The 23,856-nt window shown below is 46.3% G+C and overlaps 1 protein-coding gene across 5 annotated transcripts; it reads right to left on the bottom strand.

Moving 5' to 3' along the window:
- Positions 1-5,050: 5,050 nt before the first annotated feature.
- FOXR1 (forkhead box R1) lies at positions 5,051-17,959 on the bottom strand. 5 transcript variants are annotated; one of them, XM_058686954.1, is made up of 6 exons: positions 17,322-17,959; positions 7,973-8,047; positions 7,616-7,872; positions 7,158-7,384; positions 5,576-5,814; positions 5,051-5,130 (listed from the first exon to the last, which is right to left on the bottom strand). In XM_058686954.1, the coding sequence occupies exons 1-6, from the start codon at positions 17,380-17,382 to the stop codon at positions 5,102-5,104; spliced, it is 888 nt and encodes a 295-aa protein (XP_058542937.1). In that variant the 5' UTR covers positions 17,383-17,959; the 3' UTR covers positions 5,051-5,101. The 5 variants fall into 5 exon arrangements, with proteins under 5 accessions (XP_058542937.1, XP_058542936.1, XP_058542934.1 ...); XM_058686953.1 differs by lacking the exon at positions 17,322-17,959 and adding an exon at positions 16,601-17,064 and having other exon boundaries at positions 5,576-5,736; XM_058686951.1 differs by lacking the exon at positions 17,322-17,959 and adding an exon at positions 16,601-17,063.
- Between the last annotated feature and the right edge of the window lie 5,897 nt (positions 17,960-23,856).

Below are 23,856 nucleotides of genomic sequence, written 5' to 3'. Positions count from 1 at the left end.
CATTTTTATTCTGTAAACATGCTCATCTAGTGGAATTTTCATTCTTTACAAGCTGCTTTTCCCAGAAGGAACAGCCTTCCTGTCTGTCCTGCTCCCCTGAGCCTGAGGGTCTAAGGTGAATTGCTCCCTTACATGGCTGGAATCCCCAGGCTGTGATCTCCACCTTAGAGCATCCCCCCCAAAAAAACCTGAGGCCCAGCGCAGACCTTACTTACATAATGTGTAATGTGCCTGGGTGGCTCTGTCCGTTAAGGGTCCAACTTCAGCTCAGGTCATGATTTAGCTGTGAGTTCGAGCCCCACGTGGGGTTCTCTGCTGTGAGCACAAGGCCCGCTTCCGATCCTCCATTCCCCACGCTCTCTGTCCCTCCCCACGCTCTCTGCCCCTCCCCCGCTTGCACGCATGCACATGCGTGCTCTCTCTCAAAAATAAACATTAAAATAGGGGCGCCTGGGTGGCGCAGTCGGTTAAGCGTCCGACTTCAGCCAGGTCACGATCTCGCGGTCCGTGAGTTCGAGCCCCGCGTCAGGCTCTGGGCTGATGGCTCGGAGCCTGGAGCCTGTTTCCGATTCTGTGTCTCCCTCTCTCTCTGCCCCTCCCGCGTCTCTCTGCTCTGTCTCTCTCTGTCCCAAAAATAAATTAAAAAACGTTGAAAAAAAAAAATTAAAAAAAAAAAAAATAAACATTAAAATAAAAAAAAATTTTAGAATGTGCCAGACAGGGGCACCTGGGTGGCTCAGTCATTTAAGTGACTGACTCTTGATTTTGGCTCAGGTCATGATTGCAGAGTTTGTGAGTTCAAGCCCTGTGTCTGGCTCTGCACTGGCAGCATGGAGCCTACTTGAGATTCTCTCTCTCTCTCTCTCTCTCTCTCTCTCTCTCTCTCCCCTCTCTCCTCTCTCTCCCTCTCCCCCCCCTCCTTATGTACCCCTCCCCCACTTGCTCTCTCTCAAAATAAATAAACTTTAAAAAAAGATAAGAAAAAGATTGTGCCACACAAAACCAGCACAGAGTCCCAAATTTCCCTTACATTTGTTACCAGTACTGGCGCATTAACCTGGATGGGCCACCATGTCTGTAGGTGGATATTCAGTTAACTATACATAATTCAGGCCCAGAAAGTAGCCAGACTCCCCTTCAGATCTTGACTTCCTCTTTGAGCTCCCCTTTAGATTCAGGCCTCTGACAGATGTGACTCATTTTGAAGACCACACAACACTCGATTCCTTGACCTCCCATCATTTCCCTGGGAGGGTCCATCCTGAATCTTGTCTACCCCAAATTGCTCCTTCTCTGAATTCAAATTCTGCAGTTATATCCCGACCACCATCTTCCATTCTTGAAGATGAGCGCTCTAATCAGTTCACTCAGAAAACTATTCAGTATCTACCAGCGACTTTGGTCTGGGTGTTCAAAGTGTGGCCTCCGGGTCAGCAACAGTAGAGCCTGTCAGCTTGTTAGAAATGAAAATTCTTGGGCCCATCACAGATGTACTGAATCAGAAACTCTGGAGCGGGGCCCAGCAAGCTTCAGTTGAATGAGTCCTTCAGGTGATTCTGATGATCAAGCAAGTTTGAAAATTACCGGTCTCGGTCTTCGGTCCTTGGCTTTGCTCTACCCACCGGATCCCAGGACTATTTCTACCATACTTTTACGGCAACCTGTTACTTCACTTGACCTTCCAAAACTTCATTTCATCAAACCCCAAGTGCAGATCAACCCAGTCATCTGTTTTCCTCATTTGTTCCAAAGCTACTTAGTCTACATCGCTTCGACTTCTACTTTCTTAGCCCTCTGCAATTTTGCTTTCGAAGCCGTCTCCCCAAAGTTCTCCACTACCGAGTGTTCATTCAGTTGCCCACCGAACTTGACTTGTGTGAAATGGAACTCAACGTCTTCCACTTCAGAACATCCCCTATTATCATGCTTCCACTGAATACAGCCAAGCTAGAGCCTGGAGTTTGGGGGAGGGTTATCTTGACACTTGCTTTTAGTCAGTCCCCATATCCACCCCACCCAAGTTGTCGTCTTGGATTTCTGAGATTTCTTTTTATTTTTTGTTATTATTTTTTTAATGTTTGAGAGAGAGAGAGAGCATGAGTGGAGGAGGGGAAGTAAGAGAGGGAGACACAGAATCTGAAGCAGGCTCCAGGCTGTCAGCACAGAGCCTAAGACAGGGTTTGCACCCACAAACCGTGAGATCATGACCTGAGCCGAGGTCGGATGCTTAACTGCCTGAGCCACCCAGGCACCCCTCTGAGATTTCTTGTATTTATTTATTTTGAAAGAGAGAGAGAGAGAGAGAGAGAGAGAGAGAGAGAATAAATCCCAAGCAGGGTCCATGCTAATAGCCCCAATGCTGGGCTCGATCTTATGAACTGTGAGATCATGACCTGAGCCAAAATCAAGAATCAGGTTGCTTAACTGACTGAGCCAGCCAGGTGCCCCTGGATTTCTGAGATGTTTAAAGCCTAGTCTCTAATTTTTTTTTTTTTTTTTTTTTTTTACTCCTAAGAGCATACCTTGTTTCAATTCCCTTGCTCTCTTACTTGGATTCATACAAAATCTCTCTAACTGGTTTCCAAGTGTCTGGTCTATTTCAGCTCCATTTATCCTCTAGACTCTGGTTTTAAGAAAGTCTCTAAAATGACTTTCTGGATAGGGGCACCTGGGTGGCTCAGTGAGTTAAGTGTCAGACTCTTGATTTTGGCTCAGGTCATGATGTCACAGTTCATGGGTTCAAGACCCCATCGGGCTCTGCACGGACAGTGCACCTGCATGTGTCTGTCCTGTCTTTTCCTTGGAACAGGTCACTTTTCCTTCCCACCCCATCGCTGCTCCTCTGTACCTCCCAGCCTCCACCTCTGCCTCAGAGGAGCAGAAGCAGCTACCCGCAGAGCATGGCTGGCTTTGGGTGCTTCTCAACAAGTGCCAGCTATTGTTTTCTAGACCTGGGGAAAGACCCAGGGCTAACTCCTCCTGTGAGAATTTTTCCCTAGCTCTAGACAGAGCTCATTGCTGTTAGGTGTGCTTCCAGAGAATATGGAATCTGCCTGTTAGAGAAGTCACTAGTGGCGAATCATGCATTTTTTTAAATGTTTATTTTTGAGAGAGAGAGAGAGAGACAGATAGACAGACAGACAGGGTGCAAATGGGGGAGGGGCAGAGAAAGAAGGAGACACAGAATCCAAAGCAGGCTCTAGGCTCTGAGCTGTCAGCACAGAGCCTGATGCAGGGCTCGAACTCATGAACCGTGAGGTCATGACCTGAGCCAAAGCTGGCCACTTAACCAACTGAACCACCCAGGCACCTCACAAATAATGCATTCTAACTGCCTAACAGGCCCCACGCTAGGCTTTGGGGGGATGGACATAAACATGATTTATTCCATTGTCCTCACTGGTTACCAGTGTCACTGTGGGTGAGCACCTCTGGGCAGGGACTCTATTTTATATGTTGCTTGGTTCAGTGGTTCTCTATCCCATCAGCCTTAACACCCGAGGAACAGAGCAGACATTTTGTAGACTGTCTTTACCACCTTGGAATGAATCTTACTAATAAAATAACTGACCTACATATGCGATTTTGAAAAGATCAGTATAACACTTTAACTGCAATAGAACAGAAAAATAAAGGGAAATTGTATTTCAATGGATAAACTGTATTTGAAAAGGAGATAGTTGGAAATTTGTACATACTTACAGTGAAGAGCTCAGATTTAAGAGCTGACAGTCATACGACTATTGACAATACTTTGTCTTTATATCGGCTGCCTGGATGTAATAAAGATTTGTTTATACATGCAGAATCCCCGTGAGTGCAGCAGACACAAACACAATCTGATACAGGCATGTGGTATTGGTGACTTAAATACCAGAGCAGCTTTGCTGTCAGTGAAGTGATTTTCTGAAATGGCAAACAACTCTTGGTCAACTTCCAAACCAAAAAAAAGCACAATCATCCTTCATTTTACATAACAGTTGCATTCCTGGAAAGTTCAGTGTATCTTAAAATGGTGCCACAAATACTTTCTGCTTAGGTATAACCCCAGGTCAGGTTCTTGGCTGATCTCATGGCCAATGGCCTGGGGTAGAAGGGTCAGTTCTTCAAGGTCAAAGACTGCCTCCTGCACTGAGGATAGCTGAAGCCCTGGGTTCTGAGGGTGGAGCCCTGTTTCTGTGCAGATCTCCTGGGGGGAGAGGGGAGAGCAGGAGAGGGAATGAGAAAGGTCATTGCAGCCCTGTGGGAAATTCAGTATTGCCTTCAAGCACTGTCTGAATGTCTGGGGTATCCCGATGCGGCTTTAAACCTCATTCCTCTCTCACTCACTCGGGCATCTCCATACTCCCCTCAGACCCAAGGCTGGCATCTGGCCCTGCCCTGGACACCGCCCCTGCCGCCAGGAAATCCACAGCACCCAGCTGGGATCCGAAGTCTCTAAGGACTCCTAATCCAACCAGTGCTGTGGCCTCTGCTGAGCCATGGTGGAGACAAACAGCACGGGGAGGTACCCCATCTTGCCTCCAACTTCCCACCCCTCACTGCCACCCCTCCCGTGCTCAAAACGATTAAATGGGGGTGGGGGATGAGGCTTGAGCCTGACCATCCTTTTCCAAAAGTCTTTCCTCTCGCCCTTCTCACTGCTCCTTCTTGGCCTCCTAGGAGGGTTTGCCTTTCCTTCAACAGCCCTACAAGTGATGTGCTTCCTTCTGCTTCTCTCCACTGTCCCCAGTTGATTACATCCCCTCTGTGCCCGGGTCGTGCTGCTTTGGGCCTTTGGCAGGGCTGGCCGCTACGAGCTAGCATCTCCCGAGACTATCCTCATAATCCAGAAAAATGGGATTTGCTCCAGGCTCCTGAACGGGGCTGAGTGTTTTCTTCCTTTGAGGAAAGAAGTGTATGGGCTCCCTCGGCCGCGCGCCAGGCACCTGCCCTATTGCCTCTGGAGCATCCGTCAGCTCGAACGGCATCCCATTTCCAGCCCGAGAGCCGACCTCCACCTCCACCCCCACCCCGTCCCCACCCTCAGAGACCACACACACACCACCAGGCTGCTGCAGGTAACTTTAATAAGGGATGGGCTGACTCCTGCTTCTTGGATTTAAAGGTCAAAGAGGAAGGGCATCACATCTGTAAGAAAAGAAGAGAGTCAACAGAATCTACCTGCCCTTTGCGGCTGCCGTTCCCTCAGCCTGGCCCACCTCGCGGCAGATGACCTATTTTTCCCCTCAAGGCCCAAATGCCACCCGGTCTCCGGAAAAAGAAAAGAAACCTCTGCACGTCACCGCTCATACCGTGCGTCTCTCGCTGCGCCGCCACCCTTTCCCTAGGCTGCCGGGCCGTGAGGCCAACTGCACCTCAGCTGTTCCTCCGTCAACCCCCTGGACCTCAAGTACATGCCTGGGTGGCTGGGGTCCCACCCGGGGCAGGCCCAGGGTCTGGGAACACCGCTATCCCCTCCCCTTCCTACAGAAGGTGTCCCCCGCCCCCACGGTGGGACCCGGTCTCCTTCCCCTCGCGTCAGGATGGTGGGGGGGGGGTGCCCCTGGGCCCCACGCGTGCCAGGGCCTCACACCTGGCTGGCTCATGCACCGCTGGATGCTCTCCAGCCGACTGGAGGCCAAGGCGCGGGCCTCCTCTGCAAAGCGGCGGCGTCCCTCCTCAGTTAACTTCCAGAGGCAGGAGCGGGGCCGTGTGCCGGCGCCACCCTGCACGCTGGCCGGCACTTTCTCAAAGCTGTCTCGGAAACAGAGATTGTGACGGACGGTATTCTTCCAGCCTTCCGGGGCCGTCCGGAAAAAGGGGAAATGCTGTCTGCGGACAGGGGGGAACGGGGAGGAAAGATATGCTGTCTTCGGGAGACGCCCCGTCTCGAGACGGCTGTCCCCCAGGCGCCAGGAGCCTCGGCCCCTCTGTCAAGGTGGACGGTGGCCTGGAACAGCTCTCTGCTGACGGAGCACGCGGCAAAGCCTGACCCGGTGTGTTGCTTGTGCCAACCCTCATTTTTTTTTTTAATTCTAGAGAGAGCGAGAGAGCGAGCAGGGGACAGGGGCAGAGGGAGAGAGAGAATCCCGAGCAGGTTCCATGCTGAGCATGGAGCCCAACGTGGGGCTTGACCCCAAGCCCCTGGGATCACGACCTGAGCCGAAATCAAGAGCCAGACGCTCAACTGACTGAGCCACCCGAGGCACCCCGCAAACCCTCGTCTTTTAAACCCAGTTTACTGCTCCCGTTCCGAGACTCATTTTGTCCTGCTTCCCTCTGAGGGCTCATGGCTGTGACTTGTGACGTGAACGGACCAGAATCAGGCCAACCCATGCCTGTAAGAGGAATCCTGGTCAAGGAAGGATGCCGCTTGTGGATTAATATTCTGAGACTCTCCTGCTAGAGGGAAAGGGTCTGAGAAACCCCTCACGCTCACGTGTAGGCGACTGTCGAAGCTAAATGCACATCCCTTCTCAGCCGGGTGCCCCCCTGCTCCCCTGGGCGTGCGGGGACCTGTGCCAGGCAGTCTAGCCAAAGGGAAAGCATGTGAGAAACTGCTGGCGGAACCAGATTTTCTACTGGATAATCTTGACAGGGAGGATGGGAGAATTTCTGACCCAGGCGAATTTACGTTTTATTTTTTTTTTATATATTTTTTTTTCAACATTTTTTTTTAATTTATTTTTGGGACAGAGAGAGACAGAGCATGAACGGGGGAGGGGCAGAGGGAGAGGGAGACACAGAATCGGAAACAGGCTCCAGGCTCCGAGCCGTCAGCCCAGAGCCCGACGCGGGGCTCGAACTCACGGACCGCGAGATCGTGACCTGGCTGAAGTCGGACGCTTAACCGACTGCGCCACCCAGGCGCCCCAACGTTTTAAGGGACTAAGACGTAAAACGGTTAGGGTTTTCTAGACGTGAAAGGGGGTGGAGGTGGAGGTCTTCCCTAACGCAGGGTACGTGGACACCCACCTGGGGACAGCGCAGTACCAGTGTCTGGGGAAGGAGGCCTGGGAACACACTCATCCTTTCAGACCCAGATGGGGGAACTGAGGCAGCAGCCCAGGGCCAGGGGCAGCCTGGAAGGTGTCAGTCCGAGGGCCCTGACCCCCTCCCGTCCCGTCCTTACAGGCCCCCCCCCCCCCCCCCCCCCCCCGCCCCGGGGCACGTACCGAGTGAAACTGTAGATCTGTTGCACGTTGAGGCCACAGGGGGCACTGTTTCTTAATGCCAGTGCAATGAGGTGGAAGTAATTGAGAGGGGGCCGGGACCAGAGCCTCCCCTCTTGGCTGCTGGCTTGCCGAAACCTCCGACTTTGGAGGGGGGCCCTTTTGTGAGGGGACGGGAGAGCCACAGAGGAGCTGTCATCCTGGTCCTCAGCCTCCTCCTCTTCTGTGAGCTAGAGGAGCACAGAGTAGGAACTGGTCCTAACTCCACCGCCTCTACTCCAGGGGTGCAGTGGCAGGGAGGGGGGGGGCCCTCCTCGGGGCTTCTCCCCAACCCAAGGGCACAGCCTATTTCTGAACCCGTTAACCCTCGGTGGTCCCTAAGGATCCCTCTCTGATCGCATCATCCCTGCACCCTCCCTGCCTACAGCCCAAGTCCAGCCCAGGACCCCAGAAACTCCTACCTCCCAGTTGCTGGGGGAAGAGGCAAACCGCTTCTGAGGGGGAGACTGCTCGCTGGAGGGCGAGGATAGTGGCAGTGACTCCACCGCCGTGGCCTCTGAGCAGCTGGCAAAGTCTTCCTCTTTGGGGGCTGGCTGAGGGGAGGGGAGTGTGCCTGGGAGATCCTCTCCCTTATGAGGTTCTGGGACCTCCAGCTTTCCGGGGGGATACACGATGTTGGGGTTTACCCACATCCACAGGTTGGGCTCAAGAGCTGGGCCTGTGCAGAGAAAAAGGAGACTGTGCGCCACAGCTCACCGGCTTTGGGGTCCGGCCCAGGCCGCGTGACCATGCCAGAGAACCCACCACCCCCTACTCACCATCTTTATCAGAGTTGGGCGTTTTTCCCACAGGTACTCTTGGTGGTTCAACTATTCGAAGTCTATACCTGGCAACTGGCAAAAAGAAAGACAGAAGAGGGTCAAAATGTCCTAGTATTCCCGCTGTGGCCCCAGGGTCCTGGACCACGTGGCTGTGGGCCCTCCCTGGGGCGTTATGACACCATATTCGACTTCTCTGACCTCGTTCCACATACACTGTCCCGGAGCCAATTCATGAATGCCTGTGGCCTCAGCCACTATCTATCAACGTAGGGCTTCCAAATCCTTACCTCCGGCCCAGACTCCTCTGCTTGCCCGTAAGTACCACTGGGCCTTGGAGATCTTTCCTTGCATAACCCGCAGGTACTGCAGACTCCACCTTCCTGCAACTAAACTCCACCTTCCTGCTCTCGCTCCTGTATTCGTCTCCGCAAGTGGCACCACCATCTAACCGAAGTGGCTTGGGTCAGGAACTCGGAAGTGTTCTTGCCTTCTCTTTCCCATCCAGCCACACCCAGTCAATCCCCAAGTCCAGCCATAACCTGAATGGTCTGTTTATCTGCTTTTCTCCAACTTAGTCCCCCTGCAGCTGGAGCATCTTCCTAAAATATTAATGCAATCCTGTCACCTTTCTGCTTAAACACTTTTGATGGCTTTCTGTGACCCTTGGGCCAAACTGAAGTTTATTGGGACAGTCTGCAAGGCCCTGGCTCCTCATCAGTGTTGGGTCATTCCTCCCAGGCTCTCCAGGTCTCCAACAGACCACACTCTAGATCCCGGGCCTCCCCACAAACTATTGTGTCTTTGCCAGATACACTCTTCTCTCTTCCCGCTGCCCTAGTTAATTGCTATTCACTCATCATGTCTCTGTTGAAACATCTTTCTAAAGCAGGCCTTCTCTGCCTGTCCAAACACTTCCCTAACACACATTTTATCCTAATTACTTTGCTTAGAGCCAATCACCAGGACTGTCTTTTTCACTGCCTGGCACATGGGAGGAGCTCAGCTTAACCTGGAGGAGCTCAGCTTAACTGGATGAATGAATACGTGGTGGGCTAAGAGTAAATCATATGTTTTCACTCATATGTGGATCTGGAGAAACTTAACGGAAGACCATGGGGGAGGGGAGGGGGAAAAATAGTTATAAACGGAGGGAGGCAAACCACAAGCGACTCTTAAATACAGAGAACAATCTGAGGGTTGATGGGGGGCTGGGGGAGACGGGAAAATGGGTGATGGGCATTGAGGAGGGCGCTTGTTGGGATGAGCACTGGGTGTTGTATGTAAGTGAAAAACCAGGGGAATCTACCCCCAAAACCAAGAGCACACTTTACACACTGTATGTTCGCCAATTTGACAATAAATTATATTTAAAAAATTATAAAATCATTTGTGAAAATTAAAAAAATATCTGTATGATAATGTTCAGAGCAGCTTTAATCGTATTAGCCAAAAACCAGAAGTGACCCAGATGTCCTCCAGTGGGTGAACTGTAAACAAACTGTGGTCCCTCTGTACCATGAAATACCAAAAAATAAAAAGGAACCGTTAAAAAAAAAAGAAAAAAGAAAAAGAGTAAATCGAGTGTATATTAGAGCTATCTGCTTGGCCCTATGCTGGCTCCTTGGGGGTTAGTGGCAACTATTTCCACCTCACCCGCCCCCCTCCAAAAGGACTCCTTCAGGGGCGCCTGGGTGGCGCAGTCGGTTAAGCGTCCGACTTCAGCCAGGTCACGATCTCGCGGTCCGTGAGTTCGAGCCCCGCGTCAGGCTCTGGGCTGACGGCCCGGAGCCTGGAGCCTGTTTCCGATTCTGTGTCTCCCTCTCTCTCTGCCCCTCCCCCGTTCATGCTCTGTCTCTCTCTGTCCCAAAAATAAATTAAAAACGTTGAAAAAAAAAAATTAAAAAAAAAAAAAAACAAAAGGACTCCTTGGGTGTCATCATACTGCAGCTGAATCTAGGTTTTTGTCTGGAAAATGATGATATACCTATTAGAGAGCTCAGTAATTAGAAAGAATGCCCATTACATTAATAATAATGTCCAACATAGTATTGAAAAGAGGAAAAAGTAGAAAGAGATGTAAAGTCAGAAAGAAACAGATATAAAGTCAGAAAGAAAAAGGCAAAACTAGGGGCGCCTGGGTGGCGCAGTCGGTTAAGCGTCCGACTTCAGCCAGGTCACGATCTCGCGGTCCGTGAGTTCGAGCCCCGCGTCGGGCTCTGGGCTGATGGCTCGGAGCCTGGAGCCTGTTTCCGATTCTGTGTCTCCCTCTCTCTCTGCCCCTCCCCCGTTCATGCTCTGTCTCTCTCTGTCCCAAAAATAAATAAAAAACGTTGAAAAAAAAAAAAAATTAAAAAAAAAAAAAAAAAAAAAAAAAAAAGAAAAAGGCAAAACTAGCATTATTTATAGAAGAAAATGTTAAGACAGAAACCATACAAAATCAATAGACAAATTATCAGAACCGACAAGAGCCTAGAAAGTTTGCTGGATATAAGAACAAATACTAATCGCTGTTCCTCCATAGCTGCATGAAGAAACTGGAAAAAATAAAAAAAAATTTTTCTAATTAAATTAAATTTATTTATTTTTACATTTACATCCAAATTAGTTAGCATCTAGTGCAACAATGATTTCAGGAGCAGATTCCTTAGTGCCCCTTACCCTTTTAGCCCATCCCCCCTCCCACAACCCTTCCAGCAACCCTCTGTTCTCCGTATTTAAGAATCTCTTCTGTTTTGTCCCCCTCCCTGTTTTTATATTATTTTTGCTTCCCTTCCCTTGTGTTCATCTGTTTTGTCTCTTAAAGTCCTCATATGAGTAAAGTCATGATATTTGTCTTTCCCTGACTGACTAATTTCACTTAGCGTAATACCCTCCAGCAGTTCCATCCAGGTAGTTGCAAATGGCAAGATTTCACTCTTTTTGATTGCTGAGTAATACTCCATTGTGTATGTGTGTATATATATATACATGTATATATATATATATATGTATATATATATGTGTGTATATATATGTATATATATATGTGTATATATATATATATGTATATATATGTATATATACATCTTCTTTATCCTTTCATCTATCGATGGACATTTGGCTATTGTTGATAGTGCTGCTATAAACATTGGGGTGCATATGTCCCTTCGAAACAGCACACCTGTATCCCTTGGATAAATACTTACTAGTGCTATTGCTGGGTCGTAGAGTAGTTCTATTTTTAGTTTTTTGAGGAACCTCCATACTGTTTTCCAGAGTGGCTGCACCAGCTTGCATTCCCATATAAAAAAATTTTTTTAAAGAAGGTACTGATTGTACACTGAAAACTATAGAAAGCTTATGAAAGAAATGGAAGAAGACACACACACACACGCACACAAAGAAAAAATATCCCATACTCTTGGATAGGAAGAACAGATATTGTTAAAATGTCAATACTACCCACAGCAATCTATATACTGAATGCAATACCTATCAAAATAACACCAGCATTCTTCACAGAACTAGAGCAAACAATCCTAAAATTTGTATGGGACCAGAAAAGACCCCAAATAGTCAAAGCAATCTTGAAAAAGAAAACCAAAGCAGGAAGCATCACAATCCCAGACTTCAAGCTGTATTACAAAGCTGTAATCATCAAGATAGTATGGTACTAGCACAAAAACAGACACTCAGATCAATGGAATAGAGAACCCAGAAATGGACCCACAAACGTATGGCCAACTGATCTTTGACAAAGCAGGAAAGAATATCCAATGGAATAAAGACAGTCTCTTCAGCAAGTGGTGCTGGGAAAACTGGACAGTAACATGCTGAGAAATGAACCTGGACCACTTTCTTACACCATACACAAAAACAAACTCAAAATGGATGAAAGACCTAAATGTAAGAGAGGAAGCCATCAAAATCCTCGAGGAGAAAGCAGGCAAAAACCTCTTTGGCCTTGGCCACAGCCGCTTCTTGCTCAACCCATCTCCAGAGGCAAGGGAAACAAAAGCAAAAATGAATATTGGGACCTCATCAAAATAAAAAGCTTCTGCACAGCTAAGGAAACCATCAGCAAAACTAAAAGGTAACCGATAGAATGGGAGAAGGTATTTGCAAACGACATATCAGATAAAGGGTTAGTATCCTAAATCTGTAAAGAACTTATCAAACTCAACACCTAAAAAACAAATCATCCAGTGAAGAAATGGGCAAAAGACATGAATAGACACTTCTCCAAAGAAGACATCCAGATGGCCAACCGACACGTGAAAAAAATGCTCAACATCACTCATCATCAGGGAAATACAAATCGAAACCACAATGAGATACCACCTCACACCTGTCAGAATGGCTAACATGAACAACTCAGGCAACAACAGATGTTGGCGAGGACACGGAGAAAGAGGATCTCTTTTGCACTGATGGTGGGGATGCAACCTGGTGCAGCCACTCTGGAAAACAGTATGGAGGTTCCTCAAAAAATTAAAAATAGAACTATCCAAGACCCAGAAATTGCACTACTAAGCATTTATCCAAGGGATACAGGTGTGCTGTTTTGAAGGGACACATGCACCCCAAAGTTTATAGCAACACTATCAATAGCCAAAGTATGGAAAGAGCCCAAATGTCCATTGATGGATGAATGGATAAAAACGTGGTATATATATATATATATATATATATATATATATATATATATATACACACACACACACACACACACACACACACACACACACATACATACACACAATGGAGTATTACTCAGAAATCAAAAAGAATGAATTCTTGCCATTTGCAACTACATGGGTGGAATTATGCTAAGCGAAATTAGTCAGAGAAAGACAAATATCATATGACTTCACTCATATGAGGACTTTAAGAGACAAAACAGATGAACATAAGGGAAGGGAAGCAAAAATAATATAAAAACAGGGAAGGGGACAAAACATAAGAGATTCTTAAATATGGAGAACAGAGAGTTACTGGAGGTGTTGTGGGAGGGGAGATGGGCTAAATGGGTAGGGGCACTAAGGAATCTGCTCCTGAAATCATCGTTGCACTACATGCTAACTAACTTGGATGTAAATTTAAAAAACAAATTAAGTTTTTTAAAAAAGGTACTGTTTGCAGTAGCAACCAAAAGTATAAAGTATTCAGGAGTTAACCCATCAAAGAACGAACTAGACCTTCATGGGAAGAAGATGCAGTCACTATTTTTTTTTTTAATTTTTTTTTTTTTAACGTTTATTTATTTTTGAGACAGAGAGAGACAGAGCATGAACGGGGGAGGGGCAGAGAGAGAGGGAGACACAGAATCCGAGACAGGCTCCAGGCTCTGAGCCATCAGCCCAGAGCCTGACGCGGGGCTCGAACTCACGGACCGCGAGATCGTGACTTGGCTGAAGTCGGACGCTTAACCGACTGAGCCACCCAGGCGCCCCTGCAGTCACTATTTAAGGACATGAAAGCCTTGAATAAATGAAGACATAATACATACTAAAAGATACCAATTACCCTCAAATTAATCTATACGTTTTAGGTAAATATAATACATAAAAATTAAAATGTTCTGCAGAGTAAAACCACGAGCAACAACAAGAAAATCAATAGACAACAAAAAAAGCCAGAAAAGAACATTTCAACTCCTGAAGTTCTCAGCTCTCTACCAGACAATCTTTCACTTACTGACTTGCAGAAGCTAACACAAACCGATAAGTGGGCAAAAGATACGAATCAGTATTCATAAGGAAGGGATACCTGAGTTACTAACAAGATGTTCTTGGCCTTACTAGTAACAAGAACACAATAAAATAATGAGATCATCATACTGACAAGTATGAAAACAGATAATCCCAAGTGTTGGCAAAGATGCAGGGAACTAGAAGAGAATCCTTTCTCAGACTCCAGATCTGAACAGCAGCTGGTGCTATCACAGTGAAGGGCTGATTCAAGACACCAAGGTCTACTCCTGCGTGTGTCTATTCAAGTCAGTAGGGGAACTTATATGCTAATCTTCTCTGGTACGATCAGTTGGGTGTAGACATTGATTAACTGATTTAACAAACAAATTAAAAATCTTAAGTTTATTTATTTGAGAGAGAGAGAGAGAGAGAGAGAGAGCAAGTGGGGTAGGGGGAAGAGAGAGAGAGGAGAGTGAGAGAATCCCAAGCTGCACTGTCAGCACCGAGCTCATGCAGGGCTCGAACTCACAAACTGTGAGATCATGACCCGAGGCAAAATAAAAAATCGACGCTTAACAGACTGAGCCACCCAGGTGCCCCGATTTAATAAACAAATTAAAAAAAACATACTTCACCTATCTTTCCAGCTAACTCTCTCCCCACTCCAACTATCCTTGGATACCATGATATCACCAATCCGTTGGTCTATGGCTTTGGAGTACTCTTTGGTAGAGTTGGATTTAATCGGGGTGGTGGTTTGGCCAAGCAAGTGCTCCAAAGCCAGAGAGGGTCAAAGGAATCGATGGAGAGCATGTTTGACCACGGGATTACAGGTTGGTTAAAGAAGGAAAAACACCCAAGGCTCGAGAGCAGAAAAAAAAAAAAAGGGTGACATCAACAGGTTGGTGATCTCAGGGAGATCAGAGCATAGTGTCTCTGTTTCCCTCCCTCCCTCCCTGGCACAGATGCTCTTGAGCCTTCTCAGGGATAATGTTCCAACCAACCACTCCTCTATTTCCTGTTATTTGTGTGTGTATTTACTAGTGGATCCTTCTTATTAGCATTCAAATATGATGTTAATTCTCTCATCTTATTGAGAAGACCTTTCGCCCTGGTTTTCTGTGCCAGGCCACTGCCCTATGTTTTTGCTTTCTTTTGAGGAAGAACTCCTCAAAAGAACTACCTGTTCTTTCGGACCCCACTTCCCCTCCTTCCACCCTTAAGCCCTTGCCAATCAGGCTTTCGTCTCCACCACCCCACCATCATCATGGTCACCAATGATGTCTGCTTTGCTAAACCAAATTGTCCGTGTACCTCCCACCTGACCTCACAGGGGTAGTCCTCTCATCCGACCAGTCCTTCCGTGACACACTTTTTTCACTTGTTTCCAGGAAACCACGGTTTCTTGGTTTTGATTCTCAATGGTCCTTTCCTTAGTTTGGGCTGGTTATCTCTCTTCTCTCCGGTATCTTTACAATGGAATGTCCCCAGGGCTCATGTTTGGTCCTTCTCTCTCTTCTCTCTTCTCATCCTTTAAACGCCACCCACATACCAAAGACTCTCAAAATAAACCTCTCTCTAGTACTCCAGGCTTACACATCTACCTGCTCACTTAACATTTTTGCTTGGAAATCTAAAAAGTATCCTCAAACTCAGCAGGTCCCGAACAGAATTCCTGATCTTTCTCTCTGTCCGACCAGAAGCTTCCCCCCATCTCAGTACTCCATCCTTTCACTGGATCAGCCAAAAACTTTGGAGGAGTCATCCTCTCTCTTTCATACACTCCACATCCGATCGATCAGCCAACCCAGCAGGTTCTGCCTTCTCTGCCACCACCCTAAGGGTCCAGCCTACCACCATCTCTGATCTGGATTACAGTAGTAGCCTTCTAGTCTGCTGGCTTCTTCTACGTTTACAATGTACCCACAGCAGCCAAAGCGATCTTTTCAAAGTATAGATCATGCAGGGTTGGGTTACATAATTTGCAGAGCCCAGTGCAAAGTGAAAATGAGGGGTTCCTTGTTCTAAAATGAAAATTATCTCAAGTTAGAAATTATCCTCCTATATATCCTATAATAGATAGAAACTATTCCTCCAGCAGAGGAAGCAACTACACGGGTCACACACTTGGGAAGCCTGAATCATGGCACTCCACTGCTCAAAACCTTTCAACCTCAAAGTCAACCCCAAAGTCCTTAGAGTGGAAAATGGGCTTGTCCTGATCTCTGCTCCACATGCTCTGAACTTCCCTCCGTATTTCCTTTCATCCAGCTTCACTGGCCTCTTTTCCTGCGCCTCCAACACTCCAGACATATTCCTTCCTTAGGACTTTCGCCCTGGCTATTTCTTCTGCCTGGGAAATTTTTCCTCTAAATACCCTTCAACTCTCTGCTCCAAGGTTAGGTTCCCAAGGAAGCCCAACCTGACGACCCTATTTAAAACCGTGGCTGTCACCACCTCCCCACATTCCTGAGCCCTCTTACTGTATCCTTTCTCCCCCATCTCAGTTATCACCTCATACTATAGATATATTTTTATGTGGATTGTCTGCCCCCGGTGGAACGTAGGCTCCATGTATATTGTCTGTTCTGTTCATTATGTACCACGGGTGTCTAGAACATTGCCGAGCAAATTACAAGTGCTCAATAAATATTTGTTAATCAACGAAGATACAGGAATTCCTTAGCATTACTTATGGTGGCAGAGAGCTGGAGGCGATCCCGGTCTCCATCAGCAAGGTACACGCAAAAGGTAGTATATGCAGATAACAGAATACCACCCAGCCGTCAGAAATAATGAACCAGACCTTCCCGTAGCAACCCGAGTAGCTCTCAAAAACAATGCGAGGAGGCACAAAAAAGCAATGAGCATTAAGTAAATGAAGGTCATCTATAAACATAAAATAACGTTAAATCGTTTTCAAAGATAAACCTATCTAAAGACATTAACTCACTTAGGGTAGTTACAAGGGAGTGTGCGAGGTGATGGAAGGCAGGGTAGGGGTGGAGGTGGGTGCACTGAAGTGGGGGTAAGGGGTTAATCCAAGGACCTTGCCTGACCAGATGGCAATAATATACCACGACCGTAGGAGGGGATCGTCTTTGCCTCTGCCTTTGAGGTCCAAAGAAAAAAACCATTTTTTTAAAAGACCATAACGGTCAACCATCCGTTCGGCAAATATCGAGCACCTCTAGGTGTCAGCCAATGTACTAACGGGGGTGGGGGTGGGGGTACCGCCTCGAACAAAACCGATAACATTTTAAAAACAGAACGAGTAAAATGTTCGTGGCGCGCCAAATGGCGGTAGGCACCATGGGAAAAGGGCCGAGGCGAGGCCTAGAAGGTTCTGGGACACAGCGGACGGTGGGGGTGGAGGTGGCAGGCGGTGTGCTGTGGCGGGACCCACTTCCTGGGGGCTCTGGGTCGAGGCCAGCGTCGCCATGGCCCCGGTGGGGGTGGGGGTGGGGGTGGGGCGCGGAGGGGCTCCCGCTCGGCCGCGGTGGGGGGAAGGGGGGGCGCGGATCCCGAAACCGCACTCGGGCGCCCAGCTAGTCCGCGGGGCCGAAGGTTGGGGGGCGGGGGCTGGGGGCCAAGGGGCCGGGAGCCCCGCGAACACCCCACCCGGGCGCCCACCACGCCCCTCCCCCACGCCTCCCCGCCCCCCAGGCACTCACGGTTCTGCTCGGCCAGGGGCAGGTGCGCCGTGGTGAAGGCCAGGAACGACTCGTTGCCCATGTCCCAGTCCAGCAAGCCCGGAACCTGGCCATGGAGGCTGGCCCAGAGGTCGAGGTGCTGGAGTTTCAGGTCCACCTTCAGGGAGAGGAGAGGTCGCCCGGCAGGGGGTGGGAGAGTCCGGGGCTGAAGGCCTCGCACCACTTCCTCACTTCCACGGGCTCGATCTGGTTAGTTGGCGCCCGCTCAGGTGTGGAGAGTCCCCAATTTGACGCCTTTAATCGCCTCTGGCCTCCACCCGGTACTCCTGCGACGTCTCTCCTCAACCCCCTACGCTTTCATTTGGGGGCTTGGGGACCCTGGGGGGTCCAGAAGGGAGGGATCCCAGGCTCTCTTCCCGCTCTACATTTGCACAAAGCTCTTCCTGTGTTTAGTAAGTTTCTCTACCACTTAAGAATGATCCCGTGATAGTGTTAATAGCTACTTTCTGATAGATTTTATGGCTTATCGAAGATCTCATCCGTAGCACCTATGGCGATAGGATTGGAGGGTGGTTTGTTTTGTTTTGTTTTTTAATTTGGTTTTTAATCATTTCGAATTTACAGAAAAATGCCAAGAATAGTATAAAAAATTCCTGTATGCCTAAATCCTGTAATCCACCAATGACACTAATTATCAACATTTTATCACATTAAAATTTTTCTTTCCATATAGAAGACATCGTTGTTGTTGTTGTTGTTGTTGTTTCTGAACTATTTAAGAGTAATTTACAGACAATGCCCCTTTCCTCATAAATACTTCAGCGTGTGTTTCCTAAAAACAGGGATACTGGCCTGTATCACCAGAAATGAGAACATAATCAAAACCAGAAAATTAAACATTGATTCAGTACTTTATTTAACATACAGATTCCATTCAAATTTCACTGATCATCCCAATGATGTCCTTTGTATAAATTTTTTCTCTGGTCTAGGATCGAGTTCAGCATCACGCAGGCATTTCTTCTTCATTGTCTCTTTAGTCCTCTTTTCATGCGAAACAGTTTCTCAGCCTTTTTAGTCATTCATAACATGGACATTTTGGGAAGAGTGTTGGCCATTTGTTTTGTAGAATGTCCCTCAGTTTAGGTTTGTCTGATGTTTCCTCATAATTCGACTTACACATTTTTGGCAAGAACACCACACGAGTGCTGTTGACTGCTGTTTCTTTCTCAGTACCTCACATCGAGAGCCACACTGTGTCAGTTTATCTCATTATTATTGACGTTAACTTTAATCACTTGGTTTAGTGGTCTCCACCAGGTTTCCCTACGGTAGTTATTTTCTATTTTGTAATTGATAAGTAATCTGTGGGGAGGTACTTTGATCTAAAATCCTGTTCCTCAAAAAAAAAAAAAAAAAATTAAATACTAAAAATAAATAAAATTAACTAAAGTCCTGTTCCTCATCAAGTTTGGGCCTTTTAATTCCTATCTATTTATGATCCTTGCCTGAATCAATCATTACTATGATGGGATAAAATGATTTTTTTTTAATGTTGCTTTATTTATTTTGAGGGGGGAGGGGCAGAGAGGGGGAGAGAGAATCCCAAGCAGGCCTCACACTGGCAGCACAGAGCCCAACTCAGGACTCCAACGCATGAACTGTGAGATCATGACCTGAGCCTAAATCAAGAGTCAGACACTTAACTGACTGAGCCACCCAGGTGCCTCTAAAATGATTTTTCTGGGGCGCCTGGGTGGCTCAGTCGGTTGAGCGTCCGACTTTGGCTCAGGTCATGATCTCACAGTTCGTGGGTTTGAGCCCCACATCAGGCTCCGTGCTGACAGCTCGGGGCCGGGAGCCTGCTTCGGATTCTGTGTCTCCTTCTCTCTTGCGCTCACCCCCCCACCCCGCTCACACTTTGTCTCACTCTGTTTCTCAAAAATAAATAAATGTAAAAAAATTTTAAAAAATAAATAAATAAATACAATAAAATAAAATGATTTTTCTAAATCTATCACTCCTTTCCCATTTATTTAGTTGACATTCTATTGTAAGGAAGAGCTTTTCCATATCTCATATATTTTTTAAAATATTTTATTTTATTTTTATTGATTTTTTTTAACTCTAAGAGGTAAAGATTTTATTTTTTTTAATTAATTTTTTTTTTTAAAGAGAGAGAGAGCATGAGCGGGGAGAGAGAACAGAGGGGGGGAGAGAGAGAGACTATTAAGCAGGACTTCCATGCTCATCAACAAGCCCAACGAGGGGTGTGATCCCACAACCCCTGGGGTCATGACCTGGGCTGAAATCAAGAGTCAGATACTCAACCGACTGAGCCACCCAGGTGCCCCTAAAGATTTTATTTTTTAAATAATCTCTACGCCCAACACGGGGCTAGAACTTACAACCCTGAGATCAAGAGTCACATGCTCTACCAGCTGAGCCAGCCAGGTGTCCCCTTATCTCATATTTGTTTGTTTATTGTCAGTATGGACCCAAAGGATTCGTAGAGTGGATTATTTGTAATTATTGATTATAGCAATTTATTATAGTTATAAAATTCTGTCATTCTATATAGTGAAGTATAACTCATTAATAGTATGTATTTTAATCCTCAAATTGTGCCAGATTTTGCCAGTGGGAGCCTCCTTGGATTCCTCCTTTCCCCTACTGTGCTGTCTGTGGCTTGTCTAATAGACCAGAAACTTTGAGAGCACCTGGCATATAGGAGACCCTCAATAAATGTTGTTTTAACTACATTGAAAACAACAGCTCCCTTTTTAAAAATTTGCTAGGACTCTACCTTTAATACCAATAATAGTAATTTTAATGATAATTTCCCTCATTATAAAAGTAATACTCGTTCTGGGTGCCCGGCTGGCTCAGTCAGTAAAGCATTGACTGTTATCTTGGGGTCGTGAGTTCAAGCCCCACGTTGGATGTGGAAATTACTTTTTATTTTTTGTTTATTTATTTTTAAAGTTTATTTTATTTATTTATTTTAAATTTTTAAATGTTTTTTTTTTTATTTTGAGAAAGAGAGAGAGTGTGAGCAGGGGAGGGGCAGAGAGAGAGGGAGACATAGAATCAGAAGCAGGCTCCAGGCTCTGAGCTGTCAGCATGGAGCCTGATTCAGAATTGATCTCATGAACTCTGAGATCATGAACTGAGCTGAAATCAAGAGTTGGACACTTAACTGACTGAGCCACCCAGGTGCCCCTGGAGATTACTTAAAAAAATAAAGGTCAGGTCACGAGCTTGGAGTTTGTGAGTTCGAGCCTCACATTGGGCTCTCTGCTGTCAGTACAGAGCCCGCTTCAGATCCTCTGTCTCCCTGTCTTTGCCCCTCCCCTGCTCTCTCTCTCTCAAATAAAATAAACATTAAAAATAAATAAATAATTTTTAAAATAATAAAAATAAATAAATAATACACATTCGATGCAGAAAACTCGGAAGTATAGAAAACACAAAGGGGAAAACGACAGAGCAAAAATCATTCTTTGTATCAATCAGATATAGATCACATTTTGATGTATATACTTCCAAAAATTTTCCATATGGGTATTTCATTTTTGTGTTGTTAAAAAAAAACTTACCGTAATGCATCTACACTTTTATAGCCCTTTTCAAATTAGTCTACCATTTAAGAATGTTTATATCATACAAATCATATATCTGATAAGGAATTAATATCCAGAATATATAAAGAACCACAGCTCACACACACACACACACACACACACACACAATTTAAAAATGGTCAAAGAAGTTGCATAGACATTTTTCTAAAGAAGATAGACAAATTTCCAATAGTCACGTGAGAAGATTCTCGACGTCACTAATCGTTACGGAAATGCAAATTAAAAACAGAGTGAAATACTACTTCACATCCATTGGGAAGGCTTTTTTAAAAACAAATACAACGAGAAAATAATAAGTGTGGATGAGGATGTGGAGAAATTAGAACACCTATGCATTGCTGGTGAGAAGGTACAATGGTACAGTCCCCAGGGAAAAAGAGTATAGCGGTTCCCCAAAAAATTAAACAAAGAATGACCATACGATCCAGCCATCCCACTTCTGGGTATCTCTCCAAAAGAATTGAAAGCAAAGACTTGAACAGATATTTGTGCACCTCTGTACCAGCATTGTTCAAAAGAACGAAAAGGTGGACACAACCCAAATGTCCATCAGCAGGTGAATGGATAAACAAAATGTGGTCTATACATACAATGGAATATTATTTAGCCTTAAAAATGAATAAAACTCTGACACAGGCTGCAACATGCGTGGACCTTGAAAACATGATGCAAAGTGAAATAAACCAGACACAAAAGGACAAATCTGTGTGGTTCCACTTTTATGAGATACCTACAACAGCCAATTTCACAGACAGAAGGTAGAATGGTCATTGATAAGCGTGGGGGAGGAGGCAATGGGGATATTGTTAAGTGGATACAGAATTTCTCTTTGGGGTAAGGAAAAAGTTCTGGAGCCCATAGTGTTGGTAGTTGCACAACATTGTGAATGTATTTAATGCTGCCAAACTGAACACTTAGAAATGGTTAAAATAGGGGTGCCTGGGTGGTTCAGTTGGTTGAACATCTGAATCTTGCTTTTGGCTTAGGTCATGATCTCACAGTTCGTGGGATGGAGCCCTATATCGGGACTCTGCGCTGACAGCTCGGAGCCTGCTTAAGATTCTCTCCCTCTCTGCCCCTCCCTGACTTGCACTCTCTTTCCCTCAAAATAAACATTTTTAAAAAATGGTTAAAATAGTTAATTTCACGTTACGTATATTTCATCACAATTTCAAAAATGTTTATCTCTGTACGTTTCAAACTTTACTGCATATTCCAAATTTTCAAGATCTCCTGAGGATCTTGAAAAAATACTGATGCCTGGCTCCTACCCCAGTCATTCTGATTCTGGTATGGGGAATGGCCTAGGCGTTGAGGTTTTTAAAACCCCCTAGATGGGGGCGCCTGGGTGGCTCAGTCGGTTAAGCGTCCGACTTCAACCCGGGTCACCATCTCACGGTCCGTGAGTTTGAGCCCCGCGTCGGGCTCTGTGCTGACGGCTCAGAGCCTGGAGCCTGTTTCAGATTCTGTGGCTCTCTCTCTCTGACCCTCCCCCGTTCATGCTCTGTCTCTCTCTGTCTCAAAAATAAATAAACATTAAAAAAAATTTTTTTTTAAATAAAAAATAAAACCCCCTAGATGATTCCAGTGGGCAGTTTGACTCCCAGTCTGATGGTCTTCCCCCAGCATGGGAAGGTTGGGCTCCCAAACCCCCCTCGGCTGGTGCAGTGAAGTTAGGGAAACAGCCCAAACCATTCTCTCTGCTGGGCACGTCCTCTCTGCCTGTGTCTCCTGACTTTAAGCCTCAGCTCTGTTAGGCCCACCCAAAGTTCCAGTGTTTGTTTCCTCTCTCATTTCTCACAGCACTTACCACATTGTTGTTGGTTTTGTTTGTTTGTTTGTTTGTTTGTTTGTTTTTGAGAGAGAGAGAGAGAGAGAGAGAAAGAGAGAGAGCTCATGGCCTGTGCAGGAGCTGGGGAGAGGGAGAGAGAATCTTAAGCAAGCTCCACGGTCAGTGTGGAGCCCAACACGGGGCTCGATCCCATGACCCTGGGATCATGACCTGAGCCAAAATCAAGAGGCAGACACTCAACTGACTGAACCACCCAGGCGCCCCAGCACGTATCTCATTTTTAATTTATTTACTTGTTCACATTTTTGAGAATCTGTCTCTTGCATTAAGTTCCATCAACTCCGGGAGGGAGGAACAGTGTCCTTCCACATTTTATTCTTAGCACTTCTAGCAGCACCTGGCACATAATAAATGCTCAACTAATGTTTGTGGGATGACTAAACATTGTTGCTCCTCTCTTCCATTGCCTCCCTCTCCGAGGCTCTCATGTTACTCTATAAAGGGGTCATTAACACCATTGTTCCAGCATCTTCGAGCTCTGTGTTGTTTTTTATTGTTTTCACAGAATTTTTGGCACTTGCCCGGTCCCCGCCTTCTCTTCAGGGGCTTATTCATTCCTTCATCCATTCACTGATTCAACAAGTATTTACTGAGTACCTACTATGCCCCAGGCATTGTGGAGGAAAGGTACTTTGGGAACAAAATGACTGCTCTCATGGAACACACAGTCTGGTTGGGGAGATAACTGAATAATCACATACACATATAATTATAAACCACGGTATTGCTATGAAAGACAGGAAAGGGGAACCCAACCCAATGTGGGGGGGGGTAGAAGTCAGGGGCTTCCCTGGAGAAGGTGGGTTACCTGTGCAAATAAGAATGGAGTGGGGATGGGGGGAGTCATAAAGGCAAGTCAGGCATGTGGAATAGTCGGTGCAAAGGCCCTGAGGCAAGAGGGAACACAGGATATTGGAGGGAACACGGTGAGAACTGAGGGGCAGTTAGGGGAGAGACCAGGGCTCGTCTTGAAGGTCGCCTTAAAGATTCTGGTATTTCCCCTAAGATCAATGCAAAGATCACTGATCCTTACAAGAGTTGTGTATTGGAAAGGAGAACA

This window comes from Neofelis nebulosa, chromosome 10 (genome assembly GCF_028018385.1).
Source record: "Neofelis nebulosa isolate mNeoNeb1 chromosome 10, mNeoNeb1.pri, whole genome shotgun sequence".
Lineage (NCBI taxonomy): Eukaryota > Metazoa > Chordata > Mammalia > Carnivora > Felidae > Neofelis > Neofelis nebulosa.
Note: the sequence above shows the minus strand (reverse complement) of the source record. Positions and strands in the feature narration are given on the sequence as shown.